The sequence below is a fragment of the Hibiscus syriacus genome, unplaced genomic scaffold, assembly GCF_006381635.1.
Source record: "Hibiscus syriacus cultivar Baekdansim isolate YM2019G1 unplaced genomic scaffold, ASM638163v2 tig00110597_pilon, whole genome shotgun sequence".
Taxonomy (NCBI): domain Eukaryota; kingdom Viridiplantae; phylum Streptophyta; class Magnoliopsida; order Malvales; family Malvaceae; genus Hibiscus; species Hibiscus syriacus.
In genome coordinates this window covers 8,091,497-8,109,201 of record NW_024062795.1, presented here as the reverse complement: position 1 = coordinate 8,109,201, position 17,705 = coordinate 8,091,497, and the positions used below count along the sequence as shown (strand labels likewise).

Genomic DNA, 17,705 nt, shown 5'->3' with positions numbered 1-17,705 from the left:
CTTGATTTCTCTTGTTTGTCCCTTTCAGGTTCGATCGGAGGTAAATATGATTTCTCTAATAAAATTATGACCAATGTCTCCTATCGTTTCAATGTTTTCTGAAGACGAAGGAAATTTCTTGCAGAAATCTTACCACCAAGATCCAATTACAACTCTTCTTGTTTAATTCAAATTGAGCAAAAGTACGTTTCAATTTAGATTAAAAAAGAGCAATACCATGTTCGGGTTATAATGTACTTGTTTTGGTCCCGATGTATACAGATTAAATTACATGTTCAACCTCAAGCTGTTGTGATTCAGTAGTCCTATCATGGGGAAACAAAATATTTGTGGCGTTTCCAGGATCAAATGGCACGAAACAAAAGCCAAAAATCAGGATGACCACACATCTCAACATAGCGTCTGAGCCATTATTCCAAGAGGTACTAATCATCCCCCAGAATTGGTAATAGACGCATTTGCTAAATAAACAAAACTTAACAACAAATGTTTTCCAGAAATTAATCAAAGAGTATTAGGGGATTCAAAGCTCAGTGGAAGGAGAAGTCGTTAAAAAGAGAGGGCTCACGGCAGATCTTCCAGAAAGAAAGATCCAAATCCACTGCCCATCAACACTCATGTGTTCTTATCTCATCATAGCGTAAATCAAATCCCCTTTAGTCTCTAAAATACGAAACAAAACCATATTGTTCAAATACAAGATAAGGCCTCAGTGTGTGTAACAATCAGATCATTGATTAGAAAATCTCACTGAAATCCGCTAAGATAATTTTAAATTATCATCATTAGCCTCATATTTGAGAATTAAAAATATATATATATATACATATAAAAACAAGTTTGGTATAAAGAAGATTACTCAGACAGCCAAGGGTTAGTCTTCAATTTCTGGGAGAAGAGCCCAGATCAGAAACTCTAGTCCACAAATATATTGTTCATCACGGCAATCTTCTTTAATTTAAAATTTTCATGAATAAATAAATGAAACAAATTTGAAGTTAGAACTCGAAATTTTTGATTGAATAAACAGCGCCAAATAGAAAGAGAACAGAGTTGAGACTACTGATGAGAAGGGAGGTTCGAGGGAGAGAATATATAGTGTGAATGGGGGCTGAAATTAGGGTTTTTCAAAGTGATCGTTACGTTTGGGCTAGGGTTAAGGGGTTTTGACTGAGTCGAGGCACTGGTTGGCGGTTGAAACCTTGACGGTGAAACCTAACCAGGTTCAAAGTTTTGGATCACAACTATTATTGCTTAATTGGGCTGGATTGAATGCATTGGGCTTCCTTCTGAAACCTGTGTTCAATTTATAGTCGGTTTTAGTCGAGTCTTCAAAATACAAGTTTTCAAAATCTCAGATGAATTTTGATATATTTACGTTTGGATAAAACTTTTTGGCGAAGATTGATTTTGATTTACGATTTTATTTCTGTAAGTTAATCTTCTGTTGTGGTTCATTTGCCAATTAGGTCAGATCTATTTACATTTTTATTTGTTCTAATTTTTTGGATGAATTTTTAACTTTTTCTTTGTATGGATGGTCTTTATATGATCTTAAGTGTCTAGTTATATCAATTATGAACTCAGTTTATTAATGATATGAACTCAAGGAATTAAATTGTATTCCATTGAAGAACAAGAAATTACAGCAAGTAGAGAAGATAGAACGAGAAAAGGGAGGGAAGAATAGAGAGAAAACTAGAAAGGGAGAGAGTAACAGATTATAACAATGTTTCACGCCCTTCCTTCATTGACTCTACTATATTTTATACTTTATAGCTAGTTACCGTAACTAACAAAGCCATGGAATGTTGACCTGTCAATAATTGATAGGATTGCTGATTGGCATAGCTGCTTGGGTCATAACAAAATAATTAATATTTTAATTATGTGTCTAGTTTATTGTAATTATCATTTTAATTTTAATTTTTCTAATAAAACTAACGCTTTTATTTGCATAAAAAATATTAAATGTCAATTTAGATATGATTTAAATTAATTTGTAAATCTATACATGTTTATTATATGAATATAATTAAATTAGCGAATTAAAAAGAGATAGAAATGAACACATTAGATTGCTTTAATGGTAAAAGTAAATGTTATTTTTTAGAGGATAACTGCTCATAACATGTACATTGTCAATAACACAAAAAATTCTGAACATGTAATATCTTATAACCACTTCATACTATTTCAAAAAAAAAGACAAATCATCTTAAATTTTGTTAAGATATATGCTAAAATATAACAAATGTAATGATAACTCCTATCAATTTCTTGTTAAATATTTAATGGTGTTATGATTAAATATTTTTCCTTTAAAAATTATTAAATGACATTAGAAAAAGAGGAAGTAAATTGTATGTCTTCGTTCTAAGTTGATCATATGATAGACAATATAGTTCAGAGTGTTTTGAAGTTTCACAAGTTTTGAATTTAGAGTTGAGTTTTATAAGTTTTAAAGTGATTTAGGAAAAATCTAAACTGATAGAATGGTAGGAGACGATAAAACGAGTTTGTCAATATCTTAAATGGTTAGATAAGATGTGACGTAGCACATGAATTAAACAGTAAAACTTTCATCTTTTAAGAAAGAAAACAAAAAATATATGTGGATGATACATGAATTTTAATTTAACACTTGAATAATCAAAATACAAATAAATAAAAAATTAATCAATAAATTAAAAGAATTTAAACTTTATTAACTAAAATAAAAAAAAAAGTTGTATGATCAAATTTATAATTTCCCACTTATTAAGTAACACTGAGCTCAATTGTTCATAACATCACACTGAAACAACAAACATTCCCATACCCCATTTTGTATTCCAGTTTTGAAGAAACAACAAAGTTCTCCTTCCCCTGTTTTATTCCCTTAACCCCATTCCTCCAAATAAATAAAATCCGAAATTGGTGTTATGAAAGCTTAAAGACGAAATCTTTTATCACTCTACTCGTGATTCGATTAACCAAAAACATTTTTATGGCTTAACTGTTGACAAGTGCGCAATGCTTTCGGATCTCGCCTTCGGTTCCGGTCTTAACATTAATCCTGCCCGTTTTCTCCATAGATCTAGCGAACTGATCAAAGAAGAACTGTGGTGGACTCGAAAGGAGTTGTCGGATAAGAGCCAAGCTAGTTGAATCCGTAATTAAAGCATCATCGGATTGGAAAAGACCCCTTCTCTTGAGTAACAAAGTGTAGTAGCTTAGATCAAAGGTTTTTCTGCTCCCGGGGTCCATCTCAAGTCTTGTAGTGTTATCATTAGGTGTCCTACACTTGTTCGCCTTTAGGTTCTCGGCGTACTCGCTGTCCATCGTCGGGTCGATCCCGCCCGGGCCACTAGAGTTGTACAATCGGCGAGAAACTGTTGGACAATGCGATATGCCGATGGTGTGAGCACCTGAAAAAAGAAACAATTCATCAACCAAATGAATCGAAACCGTAAAATAACGATCGGTTTATCATATCACACCGGAGAGGAGGACCAAGTCGGTTGCGTTGAGTCCTTGGTTAGTGAAATGTGTAAGGAGGGTGGTGAAGTTGTCGAATGGTCCTGGGATATGGTTATTTGCTTCGGTGACATTAGTGATCACAAGAGAGGATATCGGCACAAGACACGACACCGGGGCATTCGGCTTCGAGGAGGCTCTTCACGGTATCGATGAAAGCAAAGCCCCTTAGTGTTCGGTTCGGGATCGCATTCTTCTCCCCGGTTGTTGAGTTTAGAAGGACAGATCCATCACATCCCTGCTTACATATTCATGTCTAAATATTCATTCGAATATAAAATACTTCAAGAAAAATGAAGAGTCCGAGCAAAATAATTACCCGGACAAAGCAATCATGAAAGTGCATTCTCAAGAAAGCAGCAGCGAGAGATGGTGCATTAGGGATATGCTTTTTCACATAGTTTAGCACAATCTGCTCAGCTTTAGGACAGCTCTTGGCATAAAAATCATCTGCAACTGAGCATGAGTTGAGCCGATGAATGCTAAAAGACCAAAGACAACAACAATCCCCAGAAAGCTTGTCGATCGTGTCATCTTCACTTACTGTTCTTTTGAAGACAGCAAAGTTTTATGTTAAGGTTTGGAAAACCAAGGAAGCTTTTTATGGTCGTTGATTTCAACTACTATATGGTTAAAAAAAATACAATAAATAAGATAATGAAGCCTGTTGTCCACGTACCTGTCTTAAAATATACTAAACCATAATGTGATTTGATGAATAGTGTAAATGAGATATAATGTTATTAGGTAATTCAAATTCGGCTATAATAAATCGAATCAATTTAATAAAATAAATAAAAATCAAATTCAAACTACTAAATGAGTAATACCTCTAACTATCTTATTTTCTTATTATAATTACTCGTCATTGCTAACGTGATTATTTTATAATAGTATTTTCTTTTGTAAATCTAATTTAAAAAATTATAGTGATAAATTATAATTATAATTCAAATTTATTTCGGATCGAACATAAAATTACTCAAAATCAAAATAATCTAAATCTAAAATTAACAGAAAATTAATTAGTCCCACTTAAATTAATTAGATCTAAGTACGGATTTGATCGATCAATTGATAAGTCAAATTGATAATAGTATAAAAGTGGCAGCTAAGCTAAGCATGTTAATGAGAGAGATTTGATGGAGTTTGATTCGTGGATTTGATAACGTTCACTAAAAACCAAGTGAGATAAGAACAAGATGATATACTTGAATAAAATCAATTGGTTCACCTGCTCGATGGCTAACATTTATTATATACATATTCTCTTCCTGTTATGATGTATTTATCTACTTTTCAATTTCAATAATTTGGTACCAATGCTCACGTTCCTTTTATAGTCCACAATGGGTAAATTTTAATAAGTATTATTCTTTTTTTTCTTATTTTAATTTTGTAAACATGACATTTGGATTATCTTTAATGGTTGGAATCTGGTATGTGTATTATGGATGTAATTATTTTGATTTTATTTTAAGTTACATTTAAATAAAATAATATTATCAACAATAATAAATACTGAATTTAGTAATAAATTTCAAAATAAATTAAATTCAATTTAGGATAGAACTATTTTTGAAAGGATTTTAATTATTAGATTAACGTTTTAATAAAATAAAATAAATAAATACTCTAAACCATGTGTTTGTCGGAATTGCTCACTCTGGATGGGCCAAATCCATGGAGAGTTTGTTTAATCATTGTTATTACAGAGATGATTAATATAAACAATAATACAAATGTGCTGACAAGTTATATATATAATGAAATAAAGCATATATTCTGCATGAACATTCTTTTAGATCCTCCAATTATTGACCTAAGCAGCATGAGTGTTACGTCCACATGCTGCTAATTATAATATTCCATTCCAACAACGCGACCGAACAGCTGTTAACAAGTTGCTGTTTGCAGTCTGGTTTTAATTTAGGGCTTCCTTTGTAGTATTATTTGTCGAATTATTGAACAATTAATTTCTATGGGTATGGAACACTATACGTAATACCATTGAGGTTGGCTTGTCCTTTCCGGTCCTACTGCTGGTTTCTGTCAGCCATGGCCAACACCAGCCTAACACCAATGAAGTTTCTGTTGAAAATGCATGCACCACCTAAATTGCCAAGCAAGTTGGCAACATTATTTTCAAGAATTAATTCACCGAAAGGTGCATGGAAATTTTTTATTTAAATATTAAATGGGATAAATTTAATTTAGTCATTGTACTTTAGGGTATTTATAAGATTAGACCTTAAAGCTTCAACTATAAATACCCTAGCTCATTTAGCTTCAAAATCATCCCAAAGCATTCTAGCTTTCTTCCAATACTAGAGAGAATTTAGAGAGTTTCTTGAGAGTTGTTTTCTCCTTTTTTATCAAGAGAGAATTATCATTGTTTTCTCCTTGTTAGATCGAGAGAGGTTGTAATTCCTATTTTCTCATAGTGAAATTCTTCTACCGTTGCCCGTGGTTTTTACCCTATATTATTTAGGGGTTTTCCACGTAAATTTTGTGTCTTCTTTATCTTCATTTTTATTTTCTCAAATTATCAGTTGCGATTTTGCTCTATCCGATAGCTGTCTTCCGCAGCAATTGGTATCCGAGCCAGATTTGAGTGTGTAATATTTGTTTATTGTCTTTGTGGTTGCCACCAAAAGGTGGATCCTCCAACATAAGAAAGTAAGAAGTTATTACCCACTCTTTGAAGGTTCCAGAGAACTATTCACGATAGTGAAATAGTGAGAGCTATCTGTAAAAGAAGCTATGGCGACGAAATTTGATATTGAAAAATTAAATGGGAGAAATTTCTCATTGTGGAAATTGAAGATGAAGGCCATCATGAGGAAAGACGGTTGTCTAGCAGCAATCAATGAAAGGCAGGTAGATTTCACAGATGACAACACAAATGGAACGAGATGGACGAGAATGCTATGGCAAACTTTCATCTAGCATTAGCAGATGAAGTATTGTCAAGCATCGAGGAGAAGAAGACAGCTAAGGAGATATGGGATTATCTCACCAAATTGTACGAGGCCACATCGTTGCACAATAAAATTTTTCTTAAGAGGAAATTGTATACTCTCCGGATATCAGAATCTACTTCAGTGACGGAGCACTTAAATACACTGAACACTTTATTTTCTTAGCTTACATCCTTAAGCTGTAAAATAGGAGAACAATAGCGTGCTGATAAACAGTAATGTCACCAGTCTAGTCTTCGATGACGTTGCAGCTGCTGTTCTACAAGAAGAAAATCGGCGCAAGAACAAGGAAGACAGACAAGTAAATCTGCAACAAGCAGAAGCATTGACAACGATGAGAGGGAGATCAACAGAACGTGGCCAAAGCAGCAATCACAAACATAGTAGATCGAAGTCGAGGAGCAAGAAGAATTTAAAGTGTTACAACTGTGGAAAGAAGGGTCACTTGAAGAAGGATTGTTGGAGTCTAAATAAAAAATCCAATCCACAAGGCAATACCGCAAACACTTTAGATGATAGAGATGCTCTATGATGTGAAGCGTCAACCACCGTGGAAGGTAGAAAGAGATATGCAGACATATGGCTCATTGATTCGGGAGCAACATATCACATGACCTCAAGAAGAGAATGGTTCCATCATTATGAACCTGTCTCAGGAGGATCTGTGTATAGTTGCAATAATCATGCCTTAGAGATCATCGGCGTGAGAACCATCAAATTGAAGATGTATAATGGAACGATTAAAGTTGTTCGAGATGTGCGGCACGTGAAAGGCCTGAAGAAAAATTTATTATCCTACGGATTGTTGGATAATAATGCAAGCAAGATTGAAACACGAAAAAGAATCATGAAGGTGTTCTGTGGAGCGCTTGTTGTGCTGAAAGGCGAAAAGATAACAACAAACTTGTACACGCTGAAGGGAGAGACTTTGTTACAAGCAGAAGCCTCTGTTGCCTCATGTAGTTCAGATTCTGCAATGTTATGACATCAAAAACTTGGACACATGTCAGAACAAGGAATGGAAGTTCTTGTGGAACAAAAGTTACTTACACGCTTAACAAAGGTATCACTTCCTTTGTGTGAGCATTGCATAACAAGTAAGCAACACCGGTTGAAATTCAACACATCAAATTCTAGAGGCAAAAGTGTTCTAGAATTAGTTCACTTTGACGTATGGCAAGCACCAGTTATATCTCTAGGCGGAGTAAAATACTTTGTCTCATTTATTGATGACTACTCCAGGAGATATTAGGTGTACCCTATTAAGAAGAAGTCAGATGTGTTTTCAACTTTTAAAAACTTCAAAGTATGGGTGGAACTTGATTCTGGAAATAAGATCAAGTGTTTCAGAACAGATAATGGAGGAGAATACACAAGCGAAGAATTTGATGACTTTTGCAGGAAAGAAGGCATCAAAAGACAGTTCACAGTGGCGAACACTCCTCAACAAAATGGAGTGGCAGAGCGGATGAACAGAACCTTGTTAGAAAGAACAAGAGCAATGTTGAGGGATGCATGCCTAGAAAAATCATTCTGGGCAGAAGCAGTCAATACCGCCTGTTATTTGGTGAATCGAGCTCCATCATCTGCAATAGAGCTGAAGACACCAATGGAGATGTGGACTGGTAAACCAACTGATTATTCAAACCACCATGTATTTGGAAGTACTGTGTACGTGATGTACAACTCCCAATAAATTTCAAAGCTGGATCCAAAATCCAGGAAATGCAAATTCTTGGGGTATGCTGATGGAGTCAAGGAGTATCGCTTGTGGGATCCCACTGCCCGCAAAGTGATCATCAGCAGGGATGTTATCTTTGTAGAAGATAAGCTACAAAGAAAAGAAGATGATGATAGTGCTGAAAAGTTAGAGACTACTCAGATACATGTGGAAAAGGAGGTTGAACAAGGAGATTCTTCTGAAGCAGAACCAGCACATGATGAACAAGAACCAGAGAGTTCTGATGCTCCAACAACTCGTCAATCAGATCGTGTGAGAAGACGTCCCAATTGGCACTCAGATTATGTTATAGAAGGAAATGTTGCATACTGCCTTTTAACAGAGGACATTGAGCCATCAACATACCAGGAGGCAATAAACAGCTCATATGTTTCACTATGGATGATGGCGATGCAAGAAGAAATTGAAGCCCTTCATAAAAATAATAGATGGGACCTTGTGCCACTACCACAAGGAAGGAAGCCAATTGGTAACAAATGGGTCTTCAAAATCAAGCGAAATGGTGACGATCAAGTTGAGAGGTTTCGTGCAAGACTGGTGGTCAAAGGTATGCTCAAAAGAAGGTATGATTTCAATGAAATATTTTTCTTGTGGTTCGACTAACAACAGTTCGAGTAGTTTTGGCAATGTGTGCTACATTGAACTTACATCTAGAGCAGAGATGTTAAAACATCTTTTCTTCATGGAAATCTTGAAGAAGAGATTTACATGCTCCAGCCTGAAGGTTTTGAAGAAAAAGAAAAGAAGAACTTGGTTTGCAGGTTGAAAAAATCTCTGTACGGTCTAAAGTAGGCGCCGAGGTGTTGGTATAAGAGATTTGATTCCTTCATTATGTGCCTTGGACACAACAGACTTAATGCAGACCCTTGTGCTTATTTCAAGAGGTCTGGTGATAACGATTTTGTTATATTACTGTTGTATGTGGATGACATGTTGGTTGCAGGACCCAACAAAGATCATATTGAATAATTGAAGGCACAATTGGCTAGGGAATTTGAAATGAAGGACTTGAGATTAGCAAACAAGATTCTAGGGATGTAAATTCACCGAGACAGAAGTAATAGGAAAATTTGGCTTTCACAAAAGAATTACTTGAAAAAGATCGTCACGATTCAACATGCAAGATTGTAAGCCAATTTATACCCCTCTTCCTATTAACTTCAAATTATCCTCTAGTATGAGTCCTAGCAGTGAAGAAGAGAGGATGGAGATGTCTCGAGTACCGTATGCATCAGTAGTGGGAAGTTTAATGTTCGCTATGATATGCACAAGACCAGACATGCACAAGCAGTGGGAGTGGTTAGTCGTACATGGCGAATCCAGGCAAGCATTGGAATGCAGTAAGAGGATCCTGAGATACATCAAAGGGACCTCAAATGTTGCATTTGTTTACAGATGATCAACTTACTAATCAATGGATATGTAGATTCTGACTATGCAGGGGATTTGGATAAAAGCAAATCTACGACAGGATATGTGTTCAAAATTGCTAATGGAGCTGTAAGCTGAGTTTCAAAATTGCAGTCAGTTGTGGCTACATCCACAACAGAAGCAGAATATGTAGCAGCTACACAAGCCAGTAAAGAAGCAATTTGGTTGAAGATACTATTGGAGGAACTTGGGCCCAATCAAGAGTATGTATCTCTGTTTTGTGACAGTCAAAGTGCCTTGCATCTAGCAAGGAATCCAGCATTTCATTCAAGGAAAAAGCACATACGAGTTCAATACCATTTTATTCGTGAAAAGGTGGAAGAAGGGACGGTAGATATGCAGAAGATCCATACCAAAGACAATATAGCAGATTTCATGACGAAGGCGATCAATGCTGATAAATTTACCTGGTGTCGATCCTCTTGTGGCCTGTCAAAGACGTAAGCAACATGATGGTACAAGGTAGAAAGAATGGTGTGAATATATGATTGTTCCAATCAAATCTTCAAGTGAGAGATTGTTGAAAATGCATGCACCACCGAAAGTGCCAAGCAAGTTGGCAACATTATTTTCAAGAATTAATGCACCGAAAGGTGCATGGAAATTTTTTATTTAAATATTAAATGGGATAATTTAATTTAGTCATTGTACTTTAGGGTATTTATAAGATTAGTCCTTAAAGCTTCAACTATAAATACTCTAGCTCATTTAGCTTCAAAATCATCCCAAAACATTCTAGCTTTCTTCCAATACTAGAGAGAATTTAGATAGTTTCTTGAGAGTTGTTTTCTCCTTTTTTATCAAGAGAGAATTATCATTGTTTTCTCATTGGTAGATCGAGAGAGGTTGTAATTCCTATTTTCTCATAGTGAAATTCTTCTACCGTTTCCCGTGGTTTTTACCCTATATTATTTAGGGGTTTTCCACGTAAATTTTGTGTCTTCTTTATCTTCATTTTTATTTTCTCAAATTATCAGTTGCGATTTTGCTCTATCCGATAGCTGTCTTCCGCAACAGTTTCGTATCTGTGTACCCGTAAAGAGATAGAAATAGGCAAAGGTATTTGACACCACTATTACGTTTTCAATTAGATTTCGGTCTCGTTTTTCTTTCTTGTTTTTTTTAAAGTTGAGTTAAGTTTAAGGTGAAAAATATATGGTCCAAGAATAATAATGTATTTAACTTTTATATATTTTAGGATTCTATCTTACCTAATAAAATGAAGGCTTAAATATACAAAAAGTGTTCAATTTATGCCCTTTTTTCAGTTTAGTATCTAACGTTTATTTCGTTTCAATTTGGTACCTAATGTTTCATTCCGTTACTCAAAATGGGTCAAGCCGTGATGGATCGTTAATTTTCTCCGTTAAGTGACATGTGTCACAATATGATAATTATAAAAATTTATATAAAATTTTTTAAAAAAATTATATATTTTTTTAAAAAATAAAACACTTAAATTTTGAAATAACCCCAAAACTTTTAAAACCTTCATTTTAACCCCTAAACCCACGCCGACCATTGCCCTTTGTCGTCGCCGAAACTCCACCCGACCTCACTTCCCCCAGACGACCAAAACCCCTATGAAATCGTGATTGATCGACGACTAATCGATGTTTTATACCCCGCGAACCCTAGGATGAAAATCGCAATCCCAAGTGATTTCGATGACCAATTGACGACAACTACAACAACTTATAACTAGGATGATGACAAGGACTACGTTGGCGGCGGCGGCAGTGGCCGAAAAGGGCGGTGGGGGGTTAGTGTTAGGATTTGGGAATTTTCAGGATTTTGAGGTTTTTTTGTAATTTAAAAAATAAGGGTTTTTAAATATAATAATATTTTTCATATTTAAAAAAATCAAAATTATGAGATTGTGACATATGTCACTTAACGGAGAAAACTAACAGTCTGTCACTGCTTGACCTATTTTGAGTAACAGTATGAAACGTTAAGCACCAAACTGAAACTAAATAAATGTTAGGTACTAAACTAGAAAACGAACATAAGTTGGATACCTTTTGTATATTTAAGCCTAAAATGAAAATTATATATGTTATTGGATGTGAGATTTTACTTTAAAAATCGGGTCAATTTTTTTTGTCAAGTGTTACTTCCTTAAACCCTAATTGAGTGAAGGGTAATTCTTGAGTTTAGTTTAATGAACCAAAAACTTGATCTGATCTATAATCATCCCTATATCAAAATCACAACGAATCAAATATTTATATCTTTTACGTAATTTGAATTTATAAAATTCTTTGTAATGAATTTAAATTTGCAAAATATCTAAATATTATTATCTGAATCTAAATTTTAATTAAATAATATTATTCATCACATATTAGATACTTGAATTAAAAAGAAAAAAGAATCAAATCGCACCCATCAAAGTTTTTACGCTCTCTAATTCACATTTATTTGGCAAGTAGTAGAATAGTATAAAGATAGCAACTTCATCCGAAAATTATAACCCTCATTTTAAATCGATCCTTAAACTTTTAAATATTTCAATTTCATCTCAAACTACCAATATATGTTAATCACATCTCATGTTAATAAAACCGTTAGGCCAATGTTATTATATTTTTGAAAATATTTTTAAAATTTTGGTTAAACTATGATTAAACCTAATTACATTTTTAGATGAATTTGATGATGAAATTAAAAGATTCATAAGTTTGGTGACCAATTTAAAATGAGTTATAATCTAAGGATGAACTTGGAGCATTTGAAATTTATAAAGATTAACTTAGAATGAGAATCTCAATTCAATAATATCATTGAAATATTTAAAATTTAAAAACTAATTTAAGATGAGATCCATAATTTAAATATGTGTGATACAATTAATCCTAAAAAAATGAAAAACCCTATGGATATTTCCAAAATAGGCCGAGCAGTGAGGCCAATAAATCCGGTAAGAAAAGATGAGAAATATAACGGAAGTGTCCACCCAACCAAATATCGTTACCTTAATTTAGGGTCAAGGCATATCACGCACTTGGATTATTTATGGCAGCTAGGCCTAATGGGCCTAAATCGGATATGGACTATGATTCTCTGCCCATAGACCAGATTTAATCCAAATATAATTTAATTAGTTTTAAAATATATATTTTATTTAATTTTAATTACATATATAAATATTATTATAAAATTATATTTTATTATTTTATAATTAAAAAATAGATAATTTGGACTAAACAAAAGCATTTTCTCATCATCATTAAAGGAAACAAAGTTCCATCTCCAACAAAAGCAATAGAAAGCTTAGATAAAAGGCACAATACGGCCCAACAAAGAAAGAAAAAAAAATACCCAGAACGGTCCATTCTCAAAAGATTTTATTACTACATTTTTATTATTTCCAAAGTCCAAAACAAACCATCCTTGAGCTCACTTTTGCTTTAGTCTCACATTCTAGCCTTAGCCACAATCGTATTGCCTTCGGTTCCAATGTCCCCTGCTCCTGGTCTGGTCCATGTTTCCTTGAATTGCTCCTCAGTCACACCTGCACAAATTTTTAGCCATCAAAGAGATGATAATTGTAATACATTAGGAGGGAAAATTTGTTTGACTTGCCTTTGCCCATGGCTGCTGTCGATGCTATGCCTCCTTGGACCGTCTTGAGATATCGATCGTAAAAGTTTGCACCGGACCATTTCTGGTGAGCCAATGTGTCCACTCCATTGTTCCTTTCTTCCCTTTGGATCCTCTCCACATATGCAAGCATCCCCCTCGTTGCGAAATCTCTCGCGAACGTGTCGGTCACCAATGCATCCGCGTGGAAACCGGCTAACGTTATGAACTGCCAACAGAAACCGAGCTTGGCAATTCTTGGAATGAAGTCCTTCATCTGTTCGTCGGTCATCCCCGATGCATCCCAATTGAAAGATGGGGACAGATTGTAGGCCAACATGAGTTCTGGGTGCATTGACTTCACTCCTCCGGCGAATTTGGTGCACTCGATGAGGTCGGGGCTCGATGTCTCCATCCAAATAAGGTCTGCATGAGGCGCAAAAGCGCGACCACGAACAACGGCTGCCATTACGGATCCTTTGAACCTGTAGAACCCTTCTCTGGTCCTTGGCAAGTCCCAGTCCCAGAAAAGATTTTTGAGACCCAATCTTTCGGCAATCTCCCTGGCTTGTTCATTTGATAGGCAATTATCGTAACTCGAATGGTTCATCCATTCGTTCATCCGCCTCCTCTTCTCGTCTTCGGTGATGTTCATGTTCTTGATGGTGTCCACAACAAATTCTGAGAATGTCTTAAGTTGTGCCATGGCTAACCAGTTGTCTTCAATGGCCTGAAGTTCAGGGCCATTTCTACCAGCAGCCATTCCTTCAGCCAGCATAGTGGCCAGACTTTTCCCCTTAAGGTTCGGATTCGTCACACCGAGAATGAACTGATGATCCCTGGTGTCCACATTGGTTTGGATCAAAGTAGCCGCGACGGCGTCGGTTCGAGCCACCAGCACCGTCTCGACTCCCATAACATCAAACTGCAACCTCGCGGCGACGAGCCTGTTAATGTGTTCACTAACAGCAACAAGCACTTTACCAGCCATGTGACCACATTTTTTGGTCACAGACGACTGGTCCTCAATATGTACACCCGCAGCACCGCGCTCGACGAAAAGCTTGCAAAGCTTAACAGTCGCTGTGGTGCCACCGAAGCCGGTATCACCATCGGCAATGATCGGCTTCAGGTAATCAACATAAGGGGTTCGAGCCCGTTCCTCCCGGCTCATACTCATTCGTGCCTCTCTTTGTTTACGGTCATGGTACTGTTGTGCAAAGAAAAGGTGTTCGACTTTGTTTGGGACGGTATCGTAAGGGTAGTCGGCGAGGTCCGGACCTGGCTCGTTGGTGGTGGTGTGAGTGGAGGAGCATTGCCAACCGGAGACATAAATAGAGTCCAAATGCTTAGCCATCATGGTTACTTGGACAGGGTCAAGTGCACCAAAAGTCCTGGACGCAGTGCCGTTGGCTTGGTGTGTCTTGAGCGTTCTCCATAACTTCTTCGCCATCTCGTTCGAGCCATAGCTCTGCTTGAGGTTGCCTCGTAAAGCCACAACATCTCGAGCTGAGTACGGTCGTCGAGTTAGCTTGAACCTCTCCGAGTTCCACCATGCTTGCACCTCTGCAACTTCAGCTTCGAATCTCCCTTCTTCTTCCATTATCTGTCCAACAAGCTTCACTTATTATAATCTTACCATTTGAAGTAAATTACACGAACATGGTCAGAAAAGAACTTACCATTGAAGGCACCGAGAAAGATGCAGCCATGGCTAGAACTTTGAGTTTTGGAATATAAAAAAGAAGAAAAACTTTGTGAAAACAACTAGGAGAAGATCATGCTGTGCTCTTTTCCCCTCCAAATCTCTAAATTTATAGGAGAAAACTGGGCATCAGTTACCACCTTCCCCTCTACGAAACGATAACAACCGATAAATAGAAAAGAAATTAAAATTATGAAAAACGAAGTATATAAAAAAGAAATTGCATGGTTCTGAATATTTATCTGCAGAAAGTGAGTGAAAAGTGTCCCAGGGGACCTGCATTTACAGGCACGTAGAATAAATCATTTTGTCCTGCTTCATTTCGCCTCACGTCACTCCTTTTCTCCTCAACTGATTCCTGTTTCCTTTTCCTAGAGGCTTTACAATGTTAGGTAGACATACAAGTTTCGATTAACTCTTTAATTGAAATTTAATATTATTAATTAAATTAAAAGATGTTAATTTATCTACTATTTAGTCGATAATTTAAGATTTAGAATGAATTTAATTCGACTCGATATTGCATTTAATCAAAACCGTTACAATTATCTAACCTTGGAAGTTTCGGACAAATTGCTGTTCATTTGAGGGATATTGTTCACTGAGGATCGCTGGCTTGGAAAATTGGGGTTCCCGAGGAAGACAATCAAGATAACCCTATCTTCGTTTCTCCATTCCCATTTCCATAATTATCACTTAGCCAACTTGTCAATTCTATCCTTTTTGCTAAATGGATAACATATAGATTAGTTTGTATTTATATATTTATGTTGTATTCGTTTTAAGCATGTTTATGAATATCATATAGACACATAAAACTAAATCAAATTTTGTAATTTTAATTGAATAAATTAAAAGAAAGTAGAATGCTTCTTTTCTCAATTTTATTAATTTAATTAATCTAACCCTTAATCGTTTTTATCAGATTGATTTAAATGTGATGAAATGTAACAAGCTCTTTAAACTGACCTCAAATGTTTTGTTGTCTTATGTTGTGTCCTCAAATGCTCTTTGAAACGTTAATTAATCTTTATTAAAATATTGATATAAGTTCCCTTTTATAATTTATAATTTTTTAAATTTTAATATGAGAAAAGGAAAAAAAATAAACATTATTAATATTTTAATAAAGATAAAATATCATCGTTACTAAATAAAAGTTTAAAGAAATAATTACTAAATAAATTATCACTAACCCTTGTCCCCGTACCCAATCCCAAATCATAACTAACTTTTAATGCCTACCGCTAAAGTCTAAACCCAATAGATTTATTCAACCCAATCCTTAATGTAAACCATTTCTTTCTCCATTGTTCACTTGGAAATTGGGGTTCCCGAGGAAGACAGTCAACATGGTACATCCTAATTTCTCCATTCCCGTTTTAATAAGGTTAAATTATATCCGTGATTAAACATAGTATTTTTTTTCTTTAAATGTATTATATTTAAGTATTTGTGTTGGTAGATATGTGTATTGTTAATGACTAATAAGTATTTTAAAATAAATATTATTTTGTAATCATCCTAAACTATTAAAAAAACCTGTAATATAAATCATTTCCAAAACCCTACCCAATACAAAGTTAATATTTTATAATTTTTCATTTTTAAATAATATGATATAATTATAATAAAGTATTTGTTCAATTTTTTAAAATTATTGACAATGGACACACTTGTAGATATAATCATCCGAATTCAATTTTTTTATAATTAAAAACATTTGATGAGTTCTATTATTTTATAATTAATTAAGCTTAAAAATAAATTTTAACTTAACTGTCGGTTAGGTTAATTATAAATGTTGGTCGGTTTTTGAATATATCCAGTGGGTAAGATTTGTTGAAGGATTGATGTAACACGTCATGGACAAAGCAACGAGGTGCTGTATTATTCTCACAAGTTATTAAAAAGCTTCAGAAATATTCTTTTTTATGAGATTTTCAGAAGGGTCGCAAGTTGTTGTGGCCCAATACATCACTTTGGGTAAAAGGAGTTCTTTTAACTTGCGATTTTGGGACATTAAACGTCGTCGCCTTCTCCGAGACTTATGACTCTGGTCCTAAAATGAGGCTGCTGATTGCCTGATAGGGTGGCGAAAAGAGTGACAATATTCCCAAACTTATTTTTTTAGTACACCAAATATGAATATTGTTTGTATTTATTATTTAATTTTATATAAAATGTTAATTTGATTTCTAAATGCTATATAAAATATAAATTAAACTCATTAGTTCAGTCAAAGTCTTCATCCTCAGTCCTTGTTCACCGTTATATTAGATGTCACTTATCACCATCGTTGATGTCTGTTGGACAACAAAATTTGTAGTTCAATCAGGTTTGGTCTCTTGGAGACAAATTTGATATCTTTTTATAGAAAAAAACGCCTCAAAACTCCATAAATCTAACTTTATAACTTTTTTTAATAAAAAAACTTTATAACCTTTTGAATTCCTTTAAAAATAAATCATATTTTTTTAAAAATATATATATAAAAAATCTAAACCTATATCATTTATATGTAGGGTTTTAGAGCATTTTTATGGTAAAATCAACAACATTTTCGTGTTTATGAGACCAAAATTTTTTTAAAAAATTTTTAGGTCTAAAGGTTGGTGATGAGGGATGAACATCAGTCGGAGGAGGAGGACTTTGGCCAGAGGTCAAACTGATAAATTTCGTAGAGTTTAGGGGTCAAATTGATAATTTATCTAAAATTCATGGGTAGAATTAGTATTTTATT

At 34.7% G+C, this 17,705-nt stretch overlaps 1 protein-coding gene, 4 non-coding genes and 1 pseudogene across 5 annotated transcripts; all 6 read right to left on the bottom strand.

Moving 5' to 3' along the window:
• Window positions 1-321: 321 nt before the first annotated feature.
• LOC120134784 lies at window positions 322-447 on the bottom strand. The gene has a single exon (XR_005517188.1). It is a non-coding gene; the product is annotated as a small nucleolar RNA snoR80 (small nucleolar RNA).
• Window positions 448-525: 78 nt separating this feature from the next.
• LOC120134783 lies at window positions 526-643 on the bottom strand. The gene has a single exon (XR_005517187.1). It is a non-coding gene; the product is annotated as a small nucleolar RNA Z152/R70/R12 (small nucleolar RNA).
• A 61-nt stretch (window positions 644-704) lies between these two features.
• LOC120134781 lies at window positions 705-792 on the bottom strand. The gene has a single exon (XR_005517186.1). It is a non-coding gene; the product is annotated as a small nucleolar RNA R11/Z151 (small nucleolar RNA).
• Window positions 793-851: 59 nt separating this feature from the next.
• LOC120134780 lies at window positions 852-951 on the bottom strand. Its single transcript, XR_005517185.1, has one exon. It is a non-coding gene; the product is annotated as a small nucleolar RNA Z157/R69/R10 (small nucleolar RNA).
• Window positions 952-2,985: 2,034 nt separating this feature from the next.
• On the bottom strand, window positions 2,986-4,082 carry LOC120134056 (annotated as a pseudogene).
• An 8,982-nt stretch (window positions 4,083-13,064) lies between these two features.
• Window positions 13,065-15,058, bottom strand: LOC120134586 (isocitrate lyase). The gene is made up of 3 exons (XM_039151025.1): window positions 14,940-15,058; window positions 13,261-14,863; window positions 13,065-13,189 (listed from the first exon to the last, which is right to left on the bottom strand). The coding sequence occupies exons 1-3, from the start codon at window positions 14,967-14,969 to the stop codon at window positions 13,092-13,094; spliced, it is 1,731 nt and encodes a 576-aa protein (XP_039006956.1). The 5' UTR covers window positions 14,970-15,058; the 3' UTR covers window positions 13,065-13,091.
• Window positions 15,059-17,705: the final 2,647 nt, after the last annotated feature.